General features: G+C 36.7%; 1 protein-coding gene across 7 annotated transcripts in view; it reads left to right on the top strand.

Moving 5' to 3' along the window:
• The window catches only part of WDR72 (WD repeat domain 72), a 107,099-nt gene that overhangs the window by 648 nt on the left and 83,384 nt on the right, over nucleotides 1-23,067 (top strand). For 4 of the 7 annotated variants that reach the window (XM_042824644.1, XM_042824642.1, XM_042824643.1 and 1 more), the window contains exons 2-12: nucleotides 8,747-8,908; nucleotides 9,888-9,994; nucleotides 12,669-12,747; nucleotides 15,395-15,566; nucleotides 16,093-16,169; nucleotides 17,507-17,626; nucleotides 19,168-19,313; nucleotides 19,675-19,771; nucleotides 21,314-21,455; nucleotides 21,923-22,165; nucleotides 22,730-22,950. In XM_042824644.1, the coding sequence (XP_042680578.1) occupies nucleotides 8,756-8,908; nucleotides 9,888-9,994; nucleotides 12,669-12,747; nucleotides 15,395-15,566; nucleotides 16,093-16,169; nucleotides 17,507-17,626; nucleotides 19,168-19,313; nucleotides 19,675-19,771; nucleotides 21,314-21,455; nucleotides 21,923-22,165; nucleotides 22,730-22,950 (1,557 nt within the window). In that variant the 5' untranslated portion in view covers nucleotides 8,747-8,755. Of the gene's footprint in view, nucleotides 1-8,746; nucleotides 8,909-9,887; nucleotides 9,995-12,668; nucleotides 12,748-15,394; nucleotides 15,567-16,092; nucleotides 16,170-17,506; nucleotides 17,627-19,167; nucleotides 19,314-19,674; nucleotides 19,772-21,313; nucleotides 21,456-21,922; nucleotides 22,166-22,729; nucleotides 22,951-23,067 lie in introns of those variants that run through there. The other 3 variants (XM_042824647.1, XM_042824646.1, XM_042824649.1) reach the window with 3 other exon arrangements.

The raw sequence follows: 23,067 nt of genomic DNA, 5'->3' as shown, positions 1-23,067 counted from the left end.
GGATATTAGGAAGAACTCAGAAAGAGTGGCTGGGCGCTGGAACAGGCTGCCCAGATTGTTGGTGGAGTCCCTGTCCCTGGAGGCACTCAAGGAAGAATAAATATGGCACTGAGGGATATGGTCTCAAGCAATCAGAGGTGTGGCTTGGTTGTTGGACTGTGATTTTAGTGGTCTTTCTAGCCTTTATCATTCTATTACATAACATAGTGGTGTTTCCTGAATATGTTTGTAACTAACAAATTGCTAATGCCTTCGTTAAGGGCATGTGAAGTTTAGGAATGCCCGTTACAGAAACTGCTGTTGTGTGAGCTGGTTCTGCCCCAGAGGTCTGTGCTGCTTTTAAGGCTGGTGGAGTGGCAGGAGCAAGCTTCTCATTAAACACTTCAAATGTTAAAATTAGAAATGTACTGTAACAAGGAGTGCAATCTGTGCGTTGCAAAGGATTGAGTCAGGTTCGGACTTTGGTTTTGCTTCATAATAAACTGTGTATTTGTATGGGTCTGACTGTGTGTATATTATAAATCATTCAGGGCTGTTTACACTAAACAGCTGTGTGCCCCACAGCAGGGAACATTGTGTACAGACCTGTTTGGTGATAAAGAGTACCTGAAGAGCAAAAGGAAAGAGTTCTCAAATAGTCACAGGTGGGAAACCTTCATGATGATGTGCTTGATTTACACTACTAATTAGTGATTATTGCATCACTATATAAAAGCCAAAGGCTGGTGAAATGTTTTATTTCTAGCATCTGATTCCAATTTTATTTGTTATTTCAACATTCTGGAGTACAGTGTAGCTGAACCCAGACCAACACCCTTCTGATGATGTATCTTCAGTGACTTCAAGGTCGCTCAGGGAAGACAAACTGAATGACTCAATCTTTGATGCATATTTGCTGCCTTTCTCTTGGGGGTTTTAAGTTTTTCGGGTTTAACGTCTTGACCTTGCTAGATTTTCTTCTGTATTAAAGCAGTGTAAATAATGAATTCTGTAGACTTAGTTATGGCTAGTTTGTTACAGAATACGGTGTTTCATAAAAATGAAAGTTCATTGAAGCTCTTGTAGGTGATACATGACTTTGGCTTCTATCTGTGAGATTTCTTGACACAGACTTGAAGTTCATTACTCTGTGTTTTCCTAGGAGTGTAGGTCGCAAACTTGGAGGTGGAACCACCTTAGCAGACCCTTTGATGCATGTAGGAATCTTAAATGCCTTAAAAGACACTAATTCATCTGAGCAGAGTTGTTCATAATTAATGGAAAAATCCACGAAGCTGTCTGTTTGCTAGTACAGGAAGCAGCACTTAAAAACGAAAAAACTTTACAGATAAACATAATGTACAAATAACATTTATAGAAGTTAAGGTTAAAGCATGTCTTTATGTCAGTAAGATGTAGCTTTGTAGAAATCAAAGCTTAACTTCTGCAGGTGCTGATGGCCGTCTTCTCCCACAGGCTTTCCTGTAAGAAGGGAGGAATGAGTTTCCTAAAGCCATTTTAGCGACACGTTTCACCATTTGAATGAGTAACTCCCCAGAAGACTTAAGCAATACTGTTTATACACTTCAGATTTTAGAAGAGGCCAAGAATTCACGCACTTGAAGGACTGCTCAAAACCTTTTCTTATAGATAAATATTCTATTAGATAGGATGTTAGGATAGTCAAATTGCAGACAGTAAAACAAATAGAATTTTTCCAATTACATTTTTACGTCTCTGAGCACTTGTATGTTTTTTCCAAATGAACTGCATATATGCAGTATGTTATTTAAAAACAAGTTTGTTAGCTCACGTGCATTAATGGCTATCGAAAGTGTAGACAGCTATCACATCCAAGATTTTTGTTGTTGAAGCATTTAATGATGGTGGAAGAAAGGGATTTTATAATCTTGCAAGATTTTTTGTTTTTTTTTTGTGCTTGGAAAAAGTGTCTCACAATGCTTTTATAGCAAGCTTAAAGTTATGGGGCTGTGCTAACTTCAAGGAGGTGAAGGTTATTCTACTGTACCCCATAACAGTGTGTACAGCACGAGGGTTTTTTGCTGCCCCATTTTCCAGTTTAGGAGCAACATAAACTATTTTAATTAATATTGTGTCACCAAAAGCTTTTCAAATGGCCAATTGAATTCTGCCAAGATAGAGTCTTTTGATGAAAACATATCTTTATTGATTGTTGAAGAAGAAAATCATTCTTAAAATGAAATCCAGAGAAAAAAATCATATCCCTCAGAGAAAATTTCTGAGTGGCAGGCTGAGATTAACATCATAAAATTGAATTTGTGCTGCAAACCTTTGATGTAATCAGCAGCTGGGTGATGGTGTTGCCCTTACTGTGCTCCTTCTGATTGTGGTGAATTACTGTGTGGAATGAAATAAGTGTTTCTTGTGTCACTCGTTCAAGAAATACAAACAAGGTATTACTAGGTGGTTCTCGCTAGTTAAAATGAGTTGTATTGATCCCTGGTCCCAGGCTCTTGCTCCCCTGGACTGTGAAAGCAGCGCAGTCACACCCCAGGGGAGATCTGGTGGTCACTCAGCAGTGACTCCTCTGGCTGATGAAGGTGGAGACCTGGCAGGTCTCAGAAGAAGTCCCATTAAATCTTAAACTAGCAGTGTAGTGGCAGCCAGGGTCTTCAGAATGAGAATGAGGGGAAGCTTCCAAAGAGCCAAGTAGAGGGAAAGGTGTGTGATGGTTCACATTCTTGAAAAGCATATTAAAACGTGAAGAGGTGGGACAAAGAACAGTCTTCTTCCTTGGAGCCTTTTCATCTCCATTGTATTCTAATTTCTATTCTAAGTTTCTTTCTCAGCATTTCATTTTCTTTTCTAATTTACTGTATTGCTTAAACCTATAAAAACCTGCTTGTACCCTGCAGCTTCATGAACTGCAAAATATTGTTGTGTTCAGATTCATAAATACAATGGCATTCTGAAGAGCAATTTATAGCAAAGTTGTGAGCAGCATTGCAGGCATTGACGTGATGTCAGAAAGCTTGCAAATACAGCATTATGTCACATGAGTAGAGAGAAAACCTTGTAACGATATTTTGGTATTTGTGCCTATTAGTTGGACTTGGTCTGTATTGTGGACAAGAAAAAATCTGAGAGTTGTCATAGCTATATAGAATGTAGGGACTGCAAGTCAATGCAGTACTTAAGTAAAGTTTTTACACCAACTAAAATATTAATAAAATGACAGATAAAGGCAAAAAATAGACAGAAATCCATAAGGGTTTGTTGTGAATACCTATCAGTCTCTAATTAAAACTTAGCTTCTTGCCATAATATTATAATAAAACTAAAGAAGATTGAAGGGGCAACTTGCACTGTTTGATATAACTATCAGGTCTATAAATGCTCGGGCAAACAGAATTTCATGGACTTGAACATGCATGTTGCCTTCATAAAATTTCAATAGCTACTGTTAATCAGTTTGCCCAAATATTTGAGTTCTGAACCCAAAACGAGCAGCTAAGTGCTTCTCATCTCATTGTTCTTCCACGATTGTGTAACAATTTCTGCATTCTTTTTTTTCTGCCTGCTCTGATAATTACGTATGTAACTGGATTTTGCAACAACTGACCATGTGGACAGTGCAGGTTGCTTAGGAAATGCAAAATAAGTAAATGTAAAAAGCCAGGAAAGGGCTCCTGATTTTTTTTCTTTGATTTCATGTATGCAGTCTTTCTCCTTCCCCAGATAAGTTATAAATTCCTGTTTGGTTGCTTTTATCATGGAATGTTCTGTAGCCATGAGAAGAAGCATTCTGCCAAAACCATTGTTTTATTGCTTGAACAATTTGAGATTACATCTCAGGCAAGTTAACTTCCTAGTTATAAAGACCTTGATTGGCACTGGAGCCAATGAATTCTGAAGTCTGCACACAGAATGTTTTTTTTTTTTTTAAATGAAATGATTCCTATAACTGTACTTAATATTTTTCCATATACTTAATATTTTTCCGCATATTAATTAAAAGCTTCCTTAATGCTTTTGAGCAAGGTCTGCCTGTAAGTAAATGCAGAGCCAAATACTGAATGTAAACTCTGGACTTGACGGGGAGCAAAACAGAACACTTGACTTTCTGTTGAACTTGGTGTGAATACGTGCTTAAGAAGATGTCCAAGATCACAGCCCCTCCTCTCTGCTCCGTTACAGTTTTTGAATGGACTTCTAAATACATAGCAGCTTCTCTACAGCAACAGTGGTACTCAGCATCTCAAAGAGAAGTTTTGATGCTGTATAAATTGTCTACATTTGTTAAAACAGTGCAGCTGAAGTCCTCTAAGCTGTACAAGTTGTGATTATTTTCAAAGTTAAGAGGCTTGTGCTGTGCTTCTGGTGAGATGTGTTCATAAAAGTAGGGGCAGGATGGTGGAGATGTGACGTTACAGATGGAATGAACTGGTATATTTTTAACTAAGAACAAAAAAATTTTTACAGTTATGAGGGAGTACTTTCTGGCAGTCAGGAAGGCAGGACAAACGAGTTGATTAGGTTGCAAGCAGAGAGAAATGGGAACATGACTGAGGAACCTGATTTAAAGTTGGATTATGAGTTAACACTGTGAATCAGACATGCCTGAATGGGCAAAGCTGGAGGAATTTAACATGTGCCGATAAGCTTACATGCAGGCGAGACATGCCTTGGGCAGTATTTGACTTTGTGGAAATGCTTTACCTCTTTAAAGGAATAGTTTGATAAATCACTTGCTTTAAGAAATTTTGCTCTAGGTGCTATCAGCTACACTACATACCTTTGATAAAAGTAATATTTTCAGACAAAGTGTGAATATGTGCATTTGTGCAAATAAGCATGCATTATTTCTAGGGCAGCTGTGGTATTTGTAGAGTCAAAACATTTATGCAAAGTACTCTTTATCTTGTACATCAATATCTTGATCTTAAAGTTAAGAAGAGGAGGAAGATTTAAGGACAATAATATTAATGCAAGTTCGTATGCCTTGCCCTCTGTTTCTCTTCCACTTCAGTCACAACACAAGGACGAAAGTGCAAAATGTTTGTGTGAAAAATTACATATAAAGGATTTTAGAATGATTTGTCCAGAGTAATCTGTTTATAAATCGTAACAGTTATGGTCTGAAAATGTACAAATGGATTATCTTAGATTGCTCCAAAAGTAATGTCTTCTATTTATTTCATGGAAAATACAACAGATAGGAAGTGCACAATAGTACTACTTGATAGAGGACATCCTCAGCTATAAAACACTATTTCAACATAAACACCACCCTTAGCTATGCATTTTCATCAGCAATAAACAAGAGCCTGTTTGCCATGCTTGTAAAAATGTGCAGCAGCGTGAGTGACCCACCGTTTCACAGCTGCTACCATGATGTTGCTCCTAGGAAGATGTTGCTCAGGTGGCCTGTCTTGGTGCCAAATCTGGACTATATGGTGTGTGTGATAGGATAGTCCAGCCAAGACTGGCAATGTGTTCCATGGACTTCAAATTCGTATGGGGTCTGGCCCATACTGTGTTGCAAGAGAGAGTTTATCTACTTCTCTGGCCTGACTCTGGAAGCTCAAAATTTCAGCTTAGTGAGCATCATGATGCAGCAGTCACCGCTGATGGTTTGTCCGTGTTCTAGGAAGTCCAGAAGAATCATCACTTTGTTATCCCAAAAGACACCCCTCATCACCGTTCTTGCTGAGCACTTTGTCTTGAACTTTTTTATTTGATCTTTTGTGAACAGGTTATATTTTCACATGTATTGCGTATTCACTACATTCCCAAATTCATCATCCTATCCACTCCTAATGATTGCCCAACAGATGTAGCCTTATCTGGCTACCTTCATTGTCAGCTAGCACTGTGATGGTCTGCTGTAGGTCCATTGTTAGTCATTGGGGTGGTCGTTTACTTCCTCCCAACACTCCTTTTGTTCCAACGATTGCTGTAGAATGGAAGGACAATCAGAAGTCTTTGCACGCAGAGGTAGGGAAGACAGAGGGGAACATCCTGATGCTGTGTCACATTCTAGTCAATCCGCTGTTCATCACCATGTAAAACACTGCTTGCATTTCATGATCCTTGTTACTACTGCTGAAATGCACCACCTATTGTCTCACTGTGCTCACATCCACTGGTTGGTCTCCATAAACATACAGCAAGCATTGATGAATGTCAGTAAGTGCTATTTCTTTTGCAGGTGGGTATTTAGTTCCACCTCTTTGCTTCAAACAGTGTTGTTCCATCAGACTGCCCCTCTGCTGCCATCTGTCACAGCAACAAAATGTAATGGAATATTGGTGGGAAGGTTCAACCTCTGCTGCCGCACCACCACCGTATGCCTCTGATGTTGTGGGCCAACACAACCAAATAGGAGGCATTACTTTCAGAGCAGCCCTGTTCAATGACAACAAATTCTAGGGATTTTAATTTTCAATTTGTAGTTAATTCCACTACACACCACTTGCTCAGCACTAGGTGTGCTAAGAGTATTGATCTTGATTCTGTATTTCTCTCACATGAAAATATGACTTAAGGTTTTTATTCAATGCAGTATGAACCTGCAATCTGCTGCTCTATGGTGTTTTACACTAACTGAACATTCCCATGGCACAAGTGGCTATGTGATATGCAGGAGAAAATACACTTTAAAGAGCTAGGATTTGGTTTATCACTCAATAGTTAACTCAGAAGACACCATTCTGTAAGGATTATAATAATAGTGAAGTTCTGTTGTCTAGCCAATACCTAAAAATATGTTTTTATACTTTGGATAAAAAACCTTCCTTTTCAGGACACTAAGCAAAAGACTTTACTCTTGTTCAGCAAGCATTATACTTAATATATCCAGAAATTTATAAAAATAAGTTTGAGAGAAGTCATTCTAAAGCTGAGATCAATTACTTCTCTAAATATTTTTATGCATACCCACAGCGAGATTAGAAAATATGCTATGTGTGAGTTACCAAAGAAATTCTTGTAATTAATTTCTGAGGTTCCTCTTCTGCTTTTGATGTTCTGGCTGACATTGTATGGTAGGTTGACCTGCCTTGATAGACTGCCATACCAACCATTTCAGTCCTTTGTCTCAGTCACTGTCTTCACTGAGCTCAGTCACTTCTCTTCACTGAGACTCCTTCAGTTATTTGTCCATTTTTCTTGGGCTAGTAGGAATCAAAATTGCCTTCACTAAAGCTTAAGAGAATTTTGGTTTTCTGTGGAGTTGTTTGATTGGCACAAGTCCATTTCACACCATTCTCCATTCCTGACAAGAGCTAGAAGCAGACAACAATGTTTTGACATTATTTTCTAATAAACTGAAAGGGAAGGAGATAAATAGATGCTCCTGAAGCATCTGTATAGGTTTCCTGGAAAAATGAAAGAGCACCATAGGGTAGAGTATTGGTACTCCACTTAACTGGGGAATCTTGAAGCAGCTTTTACACACTGGAGTAGTTTGCAGTTGGGCTTGGGTAGACCGTGGTGTTTTATTGTGGGAATACTTCATGTAAAGACACTGCTAGGTATTGCTCATCTATGCCTTTCTTTGGCAACCAGTCCTTTCACATAAGATGACCCAAAGCATGAAATTGTGTGTGTTAAGTTCCCTGAATATTTGTCTTAACAGAACAAATAGAAGCTCATTAGGTAAAACTGTCTATTGAAGTACCAGATAATGTTCTGCCACTTGCTGGCTTTCATTTCGAAGACATTGTTGGGAGTACTCTAGAAAGATGTTAGACACTTTGGAATGCAGGAACCTGAAGGCAAGAAAAATGCAGTAGAATGCTTATGAGATCATTGAGGTAGCATTTTTATCAACTATTTTGATTGAAGTGAAGGAAGTACAGAGGGCTGAAGTGTTTCTAAAACAAACAAATGTCAAATTTTATATGTGGAGAAGTAAAATATTTTGTAAAAAGGAAATATTCAGTACTGTTGTTTGTACGTACACTGGAATATTTTCTTACATACTTAGCTCACAAGAGTGTAGTGACCAGTATTCATTTTGGACAGGTCCAATTTCTTACTAGTGATTGAAATTATTGTGCTGATAAATCTTTGGGACAAGGCACATGTGATTTAGGATGAATTAACTGTTGTGTTCAACAATTCATTTCCCAGCTATGTCTCTGCCTCACACCTTCCTATTGGGCTGCTTCTGTCTCTAGGAGGTTCTGCTCTCCTGACCACCCTCGATCCATTCTCTCCTTCCAGCCACTGCTATCTTCATCCTCCTTTACCTTTTGAGGAACCACAAACTCTTTACTGATACCCATTTTCACCTGCCAACTTCTGCGCTCTGATAGTTTGCTGCAGAGCATGATTAACACCCCTGGTAGGGGGAGATAGGGGAAGTATGGTAGTACTACCAAACTAAGTCAGCAAGAAAACAGAGTGGGATATGCCCACCAGAGATCAGGCATGTTATGTAAGGCAGGGTACGCTTATATTGTAACAGTACTTGTCCTTTTTGGCACAGCACAGATTTAAAATAGCAGCCCTTCTCTGTCCTTTCTTCTCAAGCTATTAATAAAAGCGTTAATGAGATATTGGCAACAGCCAGACTCCTTCATCAGATTTTCTGAGCTCCCATTTTCAAATGCTGATTGAATTGCTTGGTTGTGGTTTTTTTTTTTTTTTTTCTCAAGTGTGTTGTGTGTTTTTCTGTTGTGGTTTTGTTTTGCTTATTTGGTGGTTGTTTATTTTAATTATTTCTCCTACGTTCCATGTGGCTGACAGTCAGCTCACCTTGACTTGTTTCTGTTTTCAGGTGTGAGCGATGAGGGTATCAATACCAGCTGTGGCAGTGTGGGGGAGAATTGCTCCCTCTCACAGCATCACTGCCATTATGATTACAGATGACCAGCAGACTATTGTTACAGGAAGTCAAGAGGGGCAAATATGTCTCTGGGATCTTTCATCAGAATTAAAGGTTTGTTTCTACTAAATTGGTGAATTGAGGTTTTACCTTTTACTATCAACAGTGGAATTCCCTAGGCTCTTGCTTTTAAATTAGTTATTAAAGATGTTTCCTATAATAAGCCATACATTATGAAGCAAAGTTGTAGATGTTAAAGCACCTGTATGAGTAACCAACAATTTACAGACATCAGAAAAATTTTCATAGATGATTGCTGACTTATGGGTTATTTTGAGATTATGTGCTGTAATTGTTGTAAGTGAACATACAACTACTGCAGTTCTTACACTGTGAAATCTTTTTTCTTTAATACAGTGGTTGAGTATGGCCTGTCATTTCAAGATGAAATATTGTAATTATGATATAATTAAACTGCAAAACTACTGACAAGTTACTACTATTCTATTTCATGTCCATCTCTCTGAAAATAGAATGAAATCAAAGCAATTCCAAAATTTTATTCTGTGTTCTTAGTGATGGTTCTGTTCTTGGATTTTGCTGTGCCATTTCAGTTTGAACATGACACTTTAGTTTATGCTTTTATGCTGCTACTTTTTTCCTATGATGATCTTTGCATGAGATGAAGCTCATTGTAGTCAGAGGTGTTACTTAAACACACAGTACTAAATACATGCTTAAGTGCTTTGCTCTATCAATTCCCTGCTTCACTTGCCATTTCTCCTTTTGCAGCATAGTGTAGGCCAGAGAGGTTCTGTACTTTGCCTGCTGTATAACATTTGACACTCCAGAAATTTTTCAGGAGAGGTTTCCAAACTACAGTGGTTAAAGACTATAATTCCTATTGGCAGCATGCAAAATTGCATAATCTGTACACATCTCTGTATATTTCAGAAACATAGCTGAAGAACATAAGAATATAAAGCACATTGTCAATTACTGGTAATGTCTACAAGTAGGATTTACTAGCTTTTTGATCTTCGTAGTTTATAAAGTGCTCTGTTTAAGTTAAACCATTGTATTATTCTCCTAGATTTCATCTAAAGAAATTCTCTTTGGCCATACTGCTTCTGTAACTTGTTTGGCAAAGGCAAGAGAGTTTGAGAAACAGCCATATGTAGTAAGTGCTACTGAAAATGGGTAGGTAACTGAATACTCAATTTATTTTTCAAATCATGAAATGTAAATCAAACATAGATCAAATTCTGCATTTGGCAGAAAGTTTTTAATCCACTTTCTTGATTATATAAAAAGAATAGCAATTATGATAATGACTATTTCTTGTATACAATAGGCTAACCAAGAATTCATCTCTTAAGCAATAAAGAGCTTGGCAAGTTCAGGTAACCAGTTGACAGTCAGGAGAATGAGTTATTCAAGAGTCAGGCCCCATTCAAATGGAGAATAACAGACTGTGGAGGGAGGGATTGGGAGGTTCAGAATTTTAATATCATGATGACTTTTTTCTTCCTGAGTTTGATCTCAAGAATTGAATCAGGAAGGAGGCTCATGTACTTGATGCAGGTTGTGCTTGCTCAGTGACCACATCTGGAAGCACAGAAAAAACAACTCTTGAATACAAGGTGTTAATGTTCTTTGTCTTTACTTAAATTGCATCAGCTGTCTTGGTATATGACCCTTGAGTTTCCTGATCTTTTCTTGTATGTTTGTTGTGATTTGGCACTCTACTTAAATCAAACTAATTTCTGCAGTACTGCCAGAGTAACATATGAGAGTTTTTATTTCTTGGTTATTTTATAATCCTTTGTGCTGGAATCTGAAGCCTATCTGTTGAAGATTTCAGCTTTTGAAAGCACTTAGAGCTAGTTTTTTACTTCCTTAATGACTTTTCTTAGAAGACTTTGTCTTGAAGCTTGATGATATTCCTCATTCAACTTAGGTTCACCTTTTTCACTTAACAAGGCAGCTCTGTTAAAACCTCTTCCTGTGATGAACACTTGTTGCCCTTTCCAAGCTACAATTTTTGTTGCCTTGAGGGTTCTACTTTCTCACTGAGAACATTGTTTATCCTTTCCATCCAGCTACTAGGATCTCTCAAACTTCAGGTTGCAAGGAGAGGCTAACTGAGCAATGTGATTCGGGTGTTTTAATCAAACTATTTACCTCTGTCTGCCCAGTGCGTCAATCTAAGCTTTTAGGATTCATCAGAAAAGAAAGGTGGGAGAACTACAGAACCAGTTTTTGATTGCTCACTGATAATTCTGTTCGAGAGTTAAGAAGTGAACCAATCATTCATCTTAATTCTGAAGCTCTCTTAGAGCAATATCATTTCCAGATCATATTGGAAGAAAAGATACTATTTCCAAAAAAGCTGTGATAAAATGTGTTAAGAAACAAATGAGGTTTTTGCAATAGATGTGATACATACATTCATGTTCTGAAGGTTCTGTCATATAGGGCTTGCTTGGAATGAATATTGCTAGGTTTAAACAGTTTTCAATCTGCTTTAAATACTTACTTTCCAAACTACAGAGCTATTGCTTGCTTAAATTCTATGGTGAGTAAATGCAGAACATTTATTACTTATCCCTGGAAGGTTACAATATGAAGTTGAGAAGTACAAATAGGAAACCTCCTCTTTAGGAGATATGGAATTGAACTATTTCCTGGCCTGTGAGTCCTTCAATTCCCTGCTATTCATAAATTTTCACTCGTCCTGTGTCTGCCTGTGGAATGTGCTGTAAGACAGTATTATCAATGTGCTGCACCCCTTCTTCCTTTTTTATATGCAAAGTAAATTAAGTGCAGCGTACAGATGCTGAAGCTGTTTTCTGTTCTAATTTGTGTGTGCTTGTATGTATTATAGCAATTTCCCTGAAGTGGTAACATTCCATGTACTCTGATATAAACAAGAAGTAATTCACTGCCTTGAAATGATTACTGAAGACTAAAAGTTATTGTTTTTGCTCTATGAAATCTGACATAGTACATATATAGATTGTACTCCTGCAAAAGTGAAAAAAAAAATTAAGTTAATGAGTAGATTAAAATACAAGTTACTAAGTATTTTTGATATATTAAAATATTTCCCCCTAATGTTTAAAACTTTTCTTATTAAAAATGCCTTTGTAATCTGGGAAATCGTGGATATAATTATTTAAAATTTGAAGCAGAGATTATTATTTAATTGCTGAGCTATGACTACAAGCCAGGTAAAAATTCATTTATAACATTTAAATAGTTGTTTTTTTCTGTTGTACTCTAGTTCAGTAGCATGTTGACCAGTGTTTCAGTGAGGAGGAAAGCTCGCTGATGAGACTTTCTAAAACAGCTCCTACATGTTACGGAGTAGAACTGACATTAGGGCTGCCGAGAGACTTCGGCAGCAGCCTCATGGTGGCACTGTTTCTTCTTCACTGAGAGCGTCAGTTCCTCCCTAGAGCTGAAGCCTGCAGCAGAAGATGACAGCATTGTGTTTCAAACGTGTGGTTTAAGTTCAGTTGAATGAATCATTTTCAGGAGGATGTCGTTCCAACGAATGATAGTTATAGTGACGCTTTGACAAGCTATAATGGCAGTATACCTACAATTTGTTGTAGACCAGAGTTGGCCTTAAAGTCAGGTTTGCTGCGAGGTAGCAGGGTGTAATTACCAAAACAAAAAGCAACAGATACTGTATGTCATGCCCTGCTAATGACTGCAACGTTTTCATACCCAGTAATCTGTAACAAAAAGCCACATAAATGACCAGACTGCACTTAAGTACAGCACTAAAGAAAAACTTGCTGGCACAAAATTATTCCATCCAATTGAGTAGAAATGACAGAGAATAATATGAAGTTATCTTTGGCAGGGAGATGTGTGTTTGGAATGTCACTAGTGGACTGTGCATTGAGAAAACAAAGCTTCCTTATAGGCATACAGCAATCTATGTAAGTATAGAAACTTCTCATGAAATATCTCCCTTCATTACAAGAGGAGTTTTTCCTCTATTAATTTTATTATTTTTTAATGCAGTTCTAAACATAATTCATAGAAAATCGTTGCAATACTAGTTGTATGTTATTTTTCCTTTTAGATTCCTTCTGAGAAAATAACTATGACTTGGTATTCCTTAATCAAATCAAACTGATTCTCATTAAGCCACGTGTCTAGAATGTGATAATGCGATCTCATTTATGTATTTTAAAAATATGATGTGAAATAAAGTTGCCTTGTAATCTTTACTCTTGTCCTTTGTTAAAATAGCATGGGAGCTTCAAGTTTTAATGCTGGCTTTTGGATGAACTATTTCTGAAGCACGAGCAGTGTAGGCATAGTGAGCGAGTTTGCTGAAGATCTTATCAAAACCTTTCCAATGGGTTTAAAAAATTCCTTAATGACTAACCTCCAAGACTGCTCTGCCTCACTACCAAAAACGCTCTTTCATTCATTGCAGAAATTAGGGGGTACAGGCAGGTTCTGTAGGGAACCTACTTTGGCAGGGGGTTGGACTTGATGATCTCTGGAGGTCCCTTCCAACCCCTACAGTTCTGTGATTCTGTGATTCTGTGGGTAGATTACTGTTGTGCTTGTTCTCACCGGCCAAACTGCTTTAAATCTTCAAATCATTTCAAGTATCTGCCTTGACTGGATAAGGTATACACCAAATATATACTGGAACTGGAATATGAGGGTGTTTAAAATGTGATTTAGAGCCTATCACATGGGTTTGATTCAGAGATGCTTTTATTTGTGGAAATACCGGTAAAAGAGCTCAGAACTCATGTTAATTAAAATGATGATCTTCAGTGAAGAATTCTACTGTGGAATTAAATCTCCAAATGATGGCAATCTGAGACTTCACTGAGTTCTCATGTGACTCTTAGACTATGGCCAAATCACAAAATAGAAACTATAGATGAATAGCTTCTTAACAATCTGTTTATTGTATGCATACGTGTACAAAAACAGTAAGCTGTTTTTCTACTTAGTGTTTCTGTATGCGTGATAGAAAACATGGTTTTAGTGTTTAAGTACACATAATATTAATGTTCAATTATGTATTTGAAGTATGGTGTGATCTGTGTTGTGTATTGCTTTATTAAATTTTAATAGTTTTGGAGATCTTTCACAAAGAAGCAGGCAGATGTGACCTGGCTGATTATCTGCTGATTTGTGTGTTTCTGTGAAGAACAGAGGCAAAAGCTTAGTTCTTCTCCTTCAAGTAGGCAAATACTTTCAGAATAGTGTTACTTTTCTATTAGAAGTAGTGCAATTGTGACTAGATAATGACTTTTTTGGTCTATGATTTTAGCACAGTAAGATGGCAAAAGGACAATGTGAGCACCTAAGAACAAAACTTCCCTAAGAAAATTCTGTAGCTAGGACAAGAAACAATTCTTAAAATACAGTCTTCAAGTACTAGTAATTGTTTTGTTCTTTTATATTGTTTGGCTGTGGGGTTTTTTTTTGAGTGTTTTTATGCTTTCTTCTCTTTTTTTTTCTCCTGTGACAAGTTCAAAAAGTATCACTTCATACAGAATGTTGTCTGAGAGTTGTAGTGCGTACTGTTTTAGCATCATTATTTAAAAACATTTTGGTTGCCATTATCTGGCTTAGTATGTTCCTTTTGTTCAGCATCAATAGTTCTAATATAAATGGCAGATGTCAAGCAGTTCAAACAATACTTCCAATTTGCAATGAAACTTAACACCAAGGTCAACTGCTAACCATTTGTGGGATCTTAAGAGAAGTGGGATCTTCTCATTAGAGGACTGATTGATTGTATACACTGAGGACTATCCAATTATATATTTGAGTAACAGTTGCAAATTCTTCCTGTTTCTGAGCATTTCTCCATCTGATTGTTCATTTCTGTGTACTTATCCTATTCCCAGTTATTCATGGAACCTTTATTTTCAGACTTGAATTAGTTAACTGATACTTTGAGAACTATCTAACCCAAATTGGAAGTATGAAAAATATCCTTGAACATATAAAACACCTGGAAAAAAGATAGTCACTCTGTGCCCTGTTATCAAGCCCTTTGCTCTGTGTTCTTCCTTTCTTTATTTGATTTTTGAGAAATAATGGGTTTCTTGAACAGGAGGGCAATTAGTATTATACTGAAAATATCTTGTGGAGTAGAAATTCTTCCTGGAAAATAATTGGAAATTCAATATGATTCCTCTGCATTTTTACCCAACTTATCCCCAGTCTTTGTCCTTCTTGATAAATGAAGTTTTATCAGATGTTTGGAGGAGATGAGCTCTCAGAAATCACTACCAAACTGTTTAGCAATTTACAATGAAAATCAACATCTTTAGTGACTTCAAAAATCCTAGTTGCTGGACAGGGCAGATAGCAATTTCAGTATTAAGTCCCCTTTTTCTGAAATTTAAACATCTATTAAATTGTTATAAATGTAGGTGGAACACTTGCAATTCTACCAAAATTTTCTACCATTTCATGTGTGTAATTCACTGTATATTTTTAGTAATTCGGAGTGTTGAGTATGTTTCTGTGATATGCTTAATGTGAATGATGTGCATGCACATTTCCTGAGTTATGCTGACTCTCTTCTCTCCACTTGCACAGTATTACCATTGCTCATTCCGAATGATAGGTGAAGGCTGGCTTCTTTGTTTTGGAGAATATCAAGATGTTCTTATTATTGATGCTAAGACTTTGGATGTTCTGCATACTTTGTCTTCTCAGTCTTCTGATTGGATAAATTGTATGTGTATTGTTCGCTCCGCAAGAATTCAAGGTATGCAGCATAGATATTAGTACAGACCAGTGAATTTAATGAAGCATTTCTGTATAACTTGTGGGATCTTACTAGAATAACAAATATTCAGTCATGTTGTACAATGCACTTATACGTAAGACATTGTTTCATTGTTTGAACTTAAGGTGTCTATAATACCCTTGGTCATGTTTCATTCTTTGTTCCATAAAGAGAAAAACAAAGGACCTCTACAACTGTAAGCAGCTTGTTTGGAGATGAGTACAAATTAATTTGGTAATATCAGGAAAATTACGGAACAGAACTGCTATTTTATCTTTGTTTGGAATATAGGTGATTGGACAAAATAATTATTCACTGTTTGCTTGCATGCTTTGTATTTCTAAGTGTGAATGAGCTGTTTCATATTTCGTTTAAACAGTGCCCTGTAGAATCCATCAGATTGAGTGCTATGTAGCACACCAGTGTCTATGCCAAGGTTTTTCTTTTTTTTAGGCGTGGTTTGGACTCTGTTTCAAACTGATTATCTTTTGTTATCTTTTCACAGAAGACTCACTGGTTGCCGTGTCTGTAACTGGAGTTCTTAAAGCATGGGACCTATCTTCATCTTTGACCAGCATACAGGTCAGTTTGTGAAATGACAATTGCAACAATAACATAAACGTGAAGGTGCACTGAAGCAGAATATGAATGAGTGAAGATCTTATGACTATGATTTAATCCAGATTGATTAATTTTGTCTGTTTTTGAAGGCCCTACACTCTAAGTTTCTACAAAATCCCGAAAACTCATCCTCCTACTGCTATTTAGAATTAATTGGGCTATTGGCAAGTTTTTGCCATGGCATTGCAGTGTTCATATATTTCCTTAGGCTATGAGCTCTTAAAAACCCACGCTTTGTACTCCCTCTTCATCTTTGTTACTTTTCTCAAAATGATTCTTTAGATTATACTTCTTAATATTTTTCATAGTACTGTCTTCACTTAGAAAATACTTTTGCTGCGTCAAGTGCTCAATTTGCCCATCTTCAGACTGCCTGTTTCTGTTGAATTTTGTCAGTATTCTCAGCAGCAGTCATTTGACTTGCACAGATGCTAAAAGTCAAAAATGGTGTTCTGGGTTGGAGTCAAACTCTGAGGACTGGTTTCGCAAGATGAGAGCATTATAGCTAAGTACTAGGGATTGTCATCAAAGTGGCAAAAAGTCATCAATCTTCTCTGGGGCATCCATAATACATTACTGCCTTATTTGACAAACTGCAGAGCATGCCACTGCACAACTTGTTAATTGATAGGATCAGGCCCCTCAGGACAGTCTGTCAAGTTTGATACTGTACAAGTGTTCACATGATATGTTTTTGACTGTTCTGCAATGTTTTGGGTCTTCCTTCTAACATTCCCAGGGGAAAAAAAATACTGTTACACTGTAGAAATTCTGGGGAATGTAAGAACTGATCAGCACATAGCACCATACCATGCGCTTCCTTTATTTTACTGCCTGGGACTTTCTTTGTAAGAGAGGAGAGTGGAGTTGGTAAAAATCAAGTTATTGCAGCTGCTTAGAGAACAGAATTTTAACAAATATTGTTGGATTGAATTGATATTAATATGAGGTGAAATGAAAGAATGGTTTGCCCTCTTACTGTGCAATGATTCTGTAACCAGCATACCCCTTTTCAGGGAAGTTATGATACTGGCAGTTATCTTTCAAAGCAGAAAATGTAATTTTTTTAATCATTTAATCAATAATTAAAGTAACTCCAGTATAATCATAGATGAAGATCTGAGTTATGCAGAATGTAATTTATTTATACAGTGCTTGTGAACTCTGTCTTCCAGTCTTTTAATTAGGAAATATATGTTGTTTTACGTGATTTTTCAATAGTTTCTTTCTATTCTAAAAGTGAAAGTTAAGCTGTCTGGAATAAATCACAGCTCTGTTTTTTCCTTCTCTGCTCAAAGGAGAGGCAAAATGTGTGTGAAAAGGAGTCCAAGTCTCTGGACTGTATGAACTGCCGAGCAATACGGTTTTGCACTTACACAGAAAGGCTCCTTCTGGTTGTGTCTTCCATATGCTGGCAGGTATGCTGTTGAGCATTATATTTGTTTGGTTGTTAAGAACCTTGAAAAGCTGATGTAATCAATTCTGACATGTAAATGCTTCCCTTAAAATTAGTGCTTGCTAATTGTCAGATGTGTGCTGTCTTCCCTTCAGTTATCTTAACTGTCTTACTGAGGTTTTCATTTTAAGTATTCCTGCTTTAGAAGACTGATATTAAGTCGGCTCTGTAGGAAGGGGATTATTTTCAGTATCCCCCAGTTTTAGAGCATTGGGTGCATTACAGCACACTTTGTGGTACAGTAAAGATCAAACTGGTGTTGTGATATTTTTCTGAAGGTGATTTTGGACTATTAATGTCTGATTCAGGTGCCTCTGGAGGTGTGGAAAGCTGGAGTTCATAGAGCTGAGTCAGCTTTGTCTAACACTTTTGTAGGGTATTCTTGAGTTTCTTCTTGGGCTATTTTGGAAAAAAAAAAGTATAAAAGCACTGATAATTTTCTTGTACAGAATGGGCAGGTTTTGCATGGAAAAATAGAGTAATATCCTGTTTATAAACTTGTGATGCTTTTCACAAAATGCATGTTTCTTATAGTGTTTGTGTACTTATCTATATGGCTGCTTCAAACAGCAGAATATATGCAAGTGGCTTATTTTAAACTTCTGTTTTAATAAATATATACCTCTCAAGGAAAAGATAATGATGATATTACTGCTTAAATAGAAGGTTATGTAGCACGTGCCGTGAGAGAGACTCACATGTATCCTGAGTGACTCAACTCACTTCTATGGTTATGAAAACATTGGGCAAATAATCTAAAAGTCCTGTGCTCCATATAAATCATAATAATTCTCATTCTGAAAGTTTTCCTCATGCCATTGGAGTAAGTTGTAGAATGTGGCTAAGAAAACTCTTTTCAAGACTACTAGGAACATAGACAAAGACCATATCTTGCGTTGCCATGTTTTTGTTTAAGATGGGGAGGCCAAAGGTAATAAGCTACTATTTTATTTCTAGTCTTCAAAACAGAAAAGCTACAAGAACTCTCCCAAGTAAATCTCCTCACTTTCAATTAATTTATGAGAAAAAAAAAAATTGTTGTTCAACAAACAAAGAAAAATCTGTTCTCCTAAAATCTGCTGAGATCAGCAGAATATTGGTTAAAGAATACATAAAGAATAAGAACAGAAGCATTAACTGCATGTATCAATCTTCAATGTCATTGTTATGTACTAAATTCATTGCTTCTACCCAACAGTCCAGTAAACATTAATAATGAACGCAAAGCAAAACAAACTAAACTCTGTCTAAAATCCTCTAACATAGCAGAAGCCCTTAATGTTTTTTGTTTTTTGGTTTTTCAGTTTATCTTTCTGTTGTATGGTTTGATTCTGACATTATGCTAGTTTAATGTTATAAATATTGCTTTGGCTTTAAAAGAGGTAGTCGAACTACAGAGTCAAGATAATGTTCTTTTTATTGATCCTTTGCCTAAAACTAGCTTGAATGAATCTGATTGTGTCAATATTGTTTGTTTGTGTTTCACTCTTTTTTGGGACTTAGGTCTATGATTACTGTGATTTCTCTTTGCTGTGTACTGAGTTCTGTAAGAGTGGTCAGTGCTTTGCTGGTGGAGAAGTACTAGCAGCTTACAGGCTTATCATCTGGACAGAAGATGGTTACAGTTACATCTACCAGCTGCTAAACAGGTGGGCTCAAATGGGAAATTCACACAAAAAGTTCAGGTACAGGATGAACTTTGGGAGGTTTATTATGGAAAATCTCTGCATGTTGCAAGTGATCAAAAACCAGAACAAAAACACTTTGGCACTCAAAGATTTACCCTGAATTTGACAGCTCTCAGTCTTTGTTTGACACAGCAGGGGACACAGGAATAAGATTAGCCATGTAGAACTTGGGCAGCTGGCGTTGTGATTTCACAAAGTCGCTTGTAATTGCTTGGTAACTTTTAATTTAACTTGCGGATCTTAGATGTTGCTGTTCTCCTTCCTTTAAAAAAAGAAAAAAGAAAAAAAGACTTTCTAAATCTTTTCTTTCTGAATTATGCAGTGGACTTTCCAAAAGCACATATCCTGCAGATGCGAAGGTGCTGAAAGAAACTGTTTATCCTCATTTACTCTGCTTTACTGATGTGAAGGAAAATAAGGTAAATTCATAAAGATTTACAGTGAGATTCAAAAGCTGCTTCAATGCATGTTCGTAATTTCCAACATTGCAACAAAGATTTAAGTGCTGTAAGTGTGGGTTTTTGACTTAAACCGCAAGGAGGACGTTTATTCATATGAATGTGTTTACTTATAAAGTTGGAGATGTTTGCAGTGTTGTCTTTAATTCTGGCTTATTTAATTTTTTCTCAGAAATCCTGCATTTTCAGATACAGGTGTTTCCTGCTTTTTAATAAAGAAGCAGAGGTTTTCTTTAAGTTAAAAGCACTCTAAAATAGCTTTAGAACCTTTTACTCTCACATCTGCTTTTAAAAAAAAAAAAAAAAAAAAGGCAAGCAAAGAAAACGAGGTTATTTCATTCTTGTTCTAGTAAGAAATGCATACATGTTTCAGTGTATGCCTGTCCTGACTTGAACGGTTTTGAGTCAGTGACATCTTATACCGATTACTGTTATATCAAGCCTTCATAGTCGTTGTCATACATTTAACTCTTGCAGTGTGGGCAAACTGACAGAACTTACAGTGAATGAAGTTAAACAGGTTTTTAAGCAGTTTATGTAGATCTCAAATAGATACCTATTTTTCACTTGTTCCTGGCCAGAGACACTCTCAAATATATAGGCTTTTTCTAGTGAGCTTTTGTTTTTGTTGGCAGCCAGAGACTCTAAGAAACTGTTTTTGTTGTGTGCAAAAGTGGGATAACCGCTGAAGGATGCCAAAAGGTCAGATACCTTTTGGTAAAAAGAAAGAAATAGCCAAAATACATGGCTTAGTAATGCTAGGGTGTTACAGAAGGAAGCTCATATTTTTTACTTCCCCCAAATATGTGCATTTTTTAATAATGTCTGCTGCCATTTTCTAATATTTTTCCTCAAATATTTACCACCTAAATAATTTTTATAGTGGATTTGTTTTACAGGACACAGCTCCCTTGGTGACAGTCTGTTTTCATCTCTTTAGATTGTAACCTGAGTTACATAATGAGTTGCTTATTGTGAAATTTACTCCCAAACTTCAGTGTTGTATATAAAACGCATCCTGCTTATGGGGATGTTATTAAAATGTCTTCAAGGAGCATACAGTCTAGCTGTGTTGACACAATTAAAGCTTCTCTTTAGAGGAAAACTGTGCTGATGACTGTTCAATCCATGCTACTCAGCATGCATTTTTTTCTGGCTTGTTTTTGGCAAGTCTCTTTGTGTTTGAAATGCAGCATCTGTGCTCCTGCATGCATCTTTCGGTTCACTTTCAGCCAGAAGGAGTCTTGATGTGGTACTCCAGGATGACTTCAAAACACAAAAAAGCAGCACCAATTTCCAAAGTACACTCCTACTCTAAGTTAAAATGTCTCACAGGAAATACACCTGGAGTTTCCTATTTTCTTATTTTCTGGAAGAGTGTATTGTTTCATTTTTGATATTTCCAATGTCTTCTGATCTCAAACTTGGAATTTGAAATTCATTATTGCATTATTTTATCACCTCTTCCACATCAGGAGTTTGACTTGCTGTTATTTTTGGCAGAGTTTCCCTTTTGTCATGGGCTTTATGAATGAAAGGAAGGAGCCTTTCTATAAGATTCTTTTTTCCGGTGAAGCTTCAGGAAGAATCACTTTGTGGCATGTTCCTGATGTTCCTGCATCTACATTTGATGGTTCACCAAAAGGTTTGGTAACTCTATGCTCTCAGTGCAAACTCTTTAGTTATGTCTGCATATCATGAAAACTTGTGAAAATTCTTAATGGCAAAAATTGCTGTTTATCCATCCGCTGTGTGGTGATTCTCTGTAGGCAGCAGCAACACACCAACAGGGAGTGTCCAGTAATTGACACTTCTGTTTCATGTGGTTGGATGAATGAATATTCTATTTCTTTTCAATCTGCTCATAAGCACGTATTTACCAAATGTCATGGAAATTTGCTTATTTGATCCTGCTTACGGTGTTCATAGACAGGTATATTTAAAATAAAGGATTTTAGTGAGATGATGTAACATGTTGGAGTGACAACCATTAACTCCAACCTAAAAGCAGGAGGGATAAGTTTAGAAGTGGTTGCGAGATGAAAAATACATTTTGGTTTTCTTTTGAATTTAAACAAATAATGTTCCTGCCTTTTTCTCCCCACACTCTAGAAATCCCAATTTCAACAACATGGACTCTTCAAGACAATTTCAATAAAGCCCATTCAGTGTCAGAGGGCATTATAGATCATCTCTGCGAGTCTAAAGATGGAATTGAAAATGCAGTTGTGACTTCCTCTGTGTACATACCTGGTCTGGATAAGCTTGTGTGTGGATGTGAAAATGGGGAAATTTTCGTAACGCTAGGTCTAGAAACTGCAAGAGCAAGATTTCTAGGAAATGCATCTTTGAAAGGTAAGTATTAACAATTTTGCTTAACTATCTGAATGACGCATGGAAGACTTCATGTTTCTAACATTCCCTTCAGTCATCCCTTTAAACATTCGATGAAAGTGGAGGTGAGGCTCAGGATCTGAATGAGGAAAATAGATTATGATAGTCTTTGCAGCTCCCTGTAGGTGACTTATCAAATCACTACCAGACGACTTGGTTCTGCTAGTCCTATGATGGATGTGGGGATTGGAGTCAACTGGAATTAGAGTTGTGGGATATCATAGAGGCAGCAGTCATCTTTGTCATTTTCCCTCTGAAAGATAATTCCACTTCAGAAATAAAAAAAGATGCTTTCTGGTGGATGAAGGTCTGAATGTACATCTTTGCTCTCCTTTTTTAGAGAGAATGTGTCCACAATTGTTTAATCTGTTTAATTGTTAAATGAAGTTACCTTTCTTAAAACTCTTTAGATGAATATTTAGTTGTAATTAGTCTTCTGAATCTCTTGATTGTTTTATGAAATGTATTGTCAAATATGGAACTTCTACTTTTAAAGAAGATAAGTAACTTACTGTGTTGTTTCAGGTAATCTACCTCATAAAGTTTTGAATGGTCATAGTAGCAGAGTTACATGTTTACTTTATCCACATGGTAATTCAGTAAGGTTTGATCCCAGCTGGCTGTTATCAGGGGGCCAGGATTCTACTGTGATCTGCTGGGATATATTTACTGGAAAAATCTTGCACCGATTTAGTCTGCAATCTGGTCCAGTGACAGAGCTATTGAGATCTCCAGACAACTGCAAAGTAAGTATACTTATAATAATAAATAATTTATAATAAATACACATGCTTCTGCCCTGTGGCACTTGATCTTTGATTTGCAGTTGTTATTCACTTAATTGTTTTGTTTGAAAGCTGCTT

This window comes from Centrocercus urophasianus, unplaced genomic scaffold (genome assembly GCF_019232065.1).
Source record: "Centrocercus urophasianus isolate 14NV4802_14NV808 unplaced genomic scaffold, USGS_Curo_1.0 seq_23, whole genome shotgun sequence".
In the NCBI taxonomy this organism is placed as follows: domain Eukaryota; kingdom Metazoa; phylum Chordata; class Aves; order Galliformes; family Phasianidae; genus Centrocercus; species Centrocercus urophasianus.
The sequence above is the reverse complement of the archived record's forward strand: the minus strand, read 5'-3'. Positions and strand labels throughout refer to the sequence as shown.